The 4455-nt window shown below is 43.4% G+C and overlaps 1 gene segment (V, D, J or C); it reads left to right on the plus strand.

Annotated features, from left to right (window-relative positions):
• Positions 1 to 1413: 1413 nt before the first annotated feature.
• LOC100602734 lies at positions 1414 to 2151 on the plus strand. The segment is given in 2 exon segments: positions 1414 to 1513; positions 1617 to 2151. Coding segments are annotated over 2 exon segments (411 nt in total).
• The last annotated feature ends 2304 nt before the right edge of the window (positions 2152 to 4455 follow it).

Here is a 4455-nt window from a genome sequence, read left to right on the forward strand (position 1 = left end):
TCACTAAAAACATGCTTGTCACACTTGACTCAAAGCAGTTCACTGTTTATTAGTGTATTTTATCTTGTACTAGCCTATATTGCGTTTGGTGAACTCTGCCTCAGTTCAGCTCACACCCTAACTTTGATTCTCCCTACAAGAACTTGTCTCTCTCTAGATTTCAGGTTTGTTGATGGTCTTAAAATTTCAGTGATCTGAAGTATTAAAGACAATTTGCAAATGTCCATTTTCTCTGATTAACAGTTATTGTTGATTTTATTCTTGTTGTAAAAAAAGAAATTCTCATCTATGTACATTTCAAATCTGAATAACAAAATTTTTATTAACACCAAAAATAATAAAAGAATCCAAATATTTATCAGTTGCCTAATAGAAAAACAAATTATGGTAACTTTGTTTACTGGAATACTACCCATCATTCATAATAAAGGAATGACTGATATACACAATAAGAAGATGAAATTATCAAGTATTTAAATAGAGTAAAATAAGCCAAACAGATAAGAGTATATATGATTCTATTTTTAAAAATTCTGGAAAATGAAAACAGATCTAAAGTAGCATAAAGATTAGTAGTTGCCTGGGAATATGTTGGCAGAAGGGAAGGAGAAAGGATAAGGAAATAGAAATAGGAAGTAGAAGGACAGAAAAGAAGTTGAGGGAATTTCACTTGTCCACCTTCTTTATAATGGTAATAGTTATGTCATGATTATCAATTTTACACTTTAAACATGTAGTTTATAATCTGTCAATCAAATCTTATAAAATTTATGAGGAAACAAGTTGAAAATTAGACAATGTAGGAGGGACAGAAAGATAGATATGAGTATGTTAAATGTCAGAGATACCTGAAAGTTATCTACCTGAACCCTAGTTCTCTCCATAGTTTAAGGTAAACAGGAGAGTGCAGCAAAATCACACATCTTCTGATTAGGCAGTGGCTTCTGCAAACCACACTAGGCATGTCCAGCTCTGTCCTGGAGTTGGCTAAGGGAGGAGTCAGGGCCAGTGGTGAGAAGCGCAGGCCCAGACACCAGCACTCACCCATCCCAGACATGAGCTCTTAGATACACAGAGAGCCCATCCATGTGTGGGTTTACTTTTATATCTGTAAATAGAGAACACTGACTCCTACAGAACATAATTTACACACATAGGTAAATCTGAAATAAGGTGATCAGTGTGAAGATTTTATCACAGCACAGTTTCATAATAAGCACAATTTCTCAAATCCCATTATTGTCACCCATCTTCCTCAGGACACTTTCATCTGCCCTGGGTCCTGCTCTCTCTTCAGGTGTCTTACCCCAGAGCTTGCTATATAGTAGGAGATATGCAAATAGGGCTCTCACTCTGCTGAAGAAAACCAGCCCAGCCCTGACCCTGCAGCTCTGGGAGAGGAGCCCCAGCCCTGGGATTCCCAGGTGTTTCTGTTTGCTGATCAGGACTGCACACAGAGAACTCACCATGGAGTTTGGGCTGAGCTGGGTTTTCCTTGTTGCTATTTTAAAAGGTGATTGATGGAAAACTAGAGACATGGAGTGTGAGTGGACATGAGTGAGAGAAATAGTGGATTTGTGTGGCAGTTTCTGACCAGGGTGTCTCTGTGTTTGCAGGTGTCCAGTGTGTGGTGCAGCTGGTGGAGTCTGGGGGAGGCTTAGTACAGCCTGGAGGGCCCCCGAGACTCTGCTGTGCAGCCTCTGGATTCACCTTCAGTAGCTACTGGATGCACTGGGTCTGCCAAGCTCCAGGGAAGGGGCTGGTGTGGGTCTCACATATTAATAGTGATGGGAGTAGCACAAGCTACGCAGACTCCGTGAAGGGCCGATTCACCATCTCCAGAGACAACGCTAAGAACACGCTGTATCTGAAAATGAACAGTCTGAGAGCTGAGGACACGGCTGTGTATTACTGCACTAGAGACACAGTGAGGGGAAGTCAACGTGAGCCCAGACAAAAACCTCGCTGCAAGGGCATCTGAGACCACGAGGGGGTGTCCTGGGCCCTATGAACTGGGCTGTTCTCTGTGGCAGGGGCTGGTGGTGCTAAAAGCTGATTTTCTCTCAGCATCTGGGGCTGATTCATCAAGTTTCCTCAGAGAACCTTTCAGATTTACAATTCTGTGCTGACATTTAATGTCTCTGAATGTGAAACACTTTTCCCTGATGTTTCTTTGTTTTTGTGACAGGAGGACACATTCTCACCTCCACAGAAGCCCAAGTGTCACTCTGGGGACAGAAGTGTCCCTGCCCTGGTCACCAGAATCAGAGTCCCGAGGAAGCCCAGGAGAACCTGGGAAGTGTTTTTCAATCAGACTCAGGGCAGGCATCTCCATGGGAATCTCTGATTGGAACAGGCTTTGGGATTCAGATTGGGACCAAGAGGGAGGCTCACCCAGGGCCAGGGTCCTTAGAATCCTGACAGCTTTCACAGTAACCCCATCGTCCTTTCAAATTGAACATCTGACTCAGAACTGACCCATTTGGCCCTTTCTCTGCTAATCCATTTTCCTTTTCTTTAGGCTTCATTCTTACACTTCCCCTTTCTCCTCTTTTCTGAAAATGGAGGGTGTGCTTCCTGTGGTCTAAACCACAGGTCTCAGATGCATTACCTGGAACTCAGGTGTTGCTCTGGCTGTGGCTCCTGAGGACCTGGCAGGCTGAGGGATCTTTCTCATTCCCTGGTGCCTGGATGCCCCTGCTTTCTTCTATGCATGGATGCATCTGGGAAATGCAAGTGGACAATTGTAGTCATTTCCTCAAATGGGATACTGATGTAGAGCTGATCTTGTGCTTCTCACCCTGTCACAGAGCCCCCACCCTCACTTGTGGATTTTTGGGAGAGCTGAGGATGGACACTTTATTGGGCTGTGAGCTCTGCATGATGGCAATTATGAGATCTGGCTAGGCACAGCCAGAGCCAATGGAGCTGGCCATCAGGAAAGATAAGACGGAATTCCTGGGAAGTCCTACAGCTGCTGTCCACCATAGAGTTCCACTGTCTCCTCCTCTGCTAGGATTAAATCAGACCGACCAAGTTCATCTAGGACAATCTTCCTGACCTAGAGAAGTGGCAGGCTTTAATAATACCTGTATTATACATCAGAGCAACACCTAGATTAGTGTTTGATTGAATAACTGAGACTATGTCCAGTCAAGGTGACACACAATATCGATTATTACCATGATTAATATTTTATATTGATTAATATTTTAATATTAATATTTATCAATGCAATATTGATTTAATATTAATTAATATTTTATATTTGACAATAGAATCAGACTTTGTTATAAATAATTTTGCAAAAATACGTGTATTATTATTGGTCTTCTGAGCAGAAATCTCCAGTAGCCGATTAAGTGTGCATGCATTGGTCGAAGGAGGGCATCCACCCTTTTGAGGGAAAATGCATGGAGGGTAAATGAGCCTGGGGAAGCTGATGGCATATGATGGAAGCCTGTCCCTGAGTGAAGGAGAGAGGGAGGGAGGATTGGGTGGAACTTTCCTACATTTCTGTGCTGTGCAAAGAAAGTCCAGATTATCACTGAGTCTCCTGCAAGTCAAAGTTGCCCCTCAGGAAACCCCCATCACTCCCAGCAATGACTCTGCCCCAGATGAGTGCAAGGCTCACTCTATTCCTGAGAATGGAGCACAGGATATGGGATTTAGCATGAGCCACGTCATGGATGTCAGAGAGCAGCAGCTGGGTGCATGATCCAAGTGCACTCTTCTGCCTGTAGGTGGAGGGAGGAAGGTGCATTCCCAGAGCTAACACACTGTGGATTTTTTTTTTTTATTATACTTTAAGTTTTAGGGTACATGTGCACAATGTGCAGGTTTGTTACATATGTATCCATGTGCCCTGTTGGTGTGCTGCACCCATTAACTCGTCATTTAGCATTAGGTATATCTCCTAATGCTGTCCCTCCCCCCTCCCCCCACCCCACAACAGTCCTCGGAGTGTGATGTTCCCCTTCCTGTGTCCATGAGTTCTCATTGTTCAATTCCCACCTATGAGTGAGAACATGCGGTGTTTGGTTTTTTGTCCTTGTGATAGTTTACTGAGAATGATGGTTTCCAGCTTCATCCATGTCCCTACAAAGGACATGAACTCATCATTTTTTATGGCTGCATAGTATTCCATGGTGTATATGTGCCACATTTTCTTAATCCAATCTATCGTTGTTGGACATTTGGGTTGGTTCCAACTCTTTGCTATTGTGAATAGTGCCGCAATAAACATACGTGTGCATGTGTGTTTATAGCAGCATGATTTATAGTCCTTTGGGTATATACCCAGTAATGGGATGGCTGGGTCAAATGGTATTTCTAGTTCTAGATCCCTGAGGAATCGCCACACTGACTTCCACAGTGGTTGAACTAGTTTACAGTCCCACCAACGGTGTAAAAGTGTTCCTATTTCTCCACATCCTCTCCAGCACCTGTTGTTTC

This window comes from Nomascus leucogenys, unplaced genomic scaffold (assembly GCF_006542625.1).
Source record: "Nomascus leucogenys isolate Asia unplaced genomic scaffold, Asia_NLE_v1 Super-Scaffold_576, whole genome shotgun sequence".
NCBI lineage: Eukaryota > Metazoa > Chordata > Mammalia > Primates > Hylobatidae > Nomascus > Nomascus leucogenys.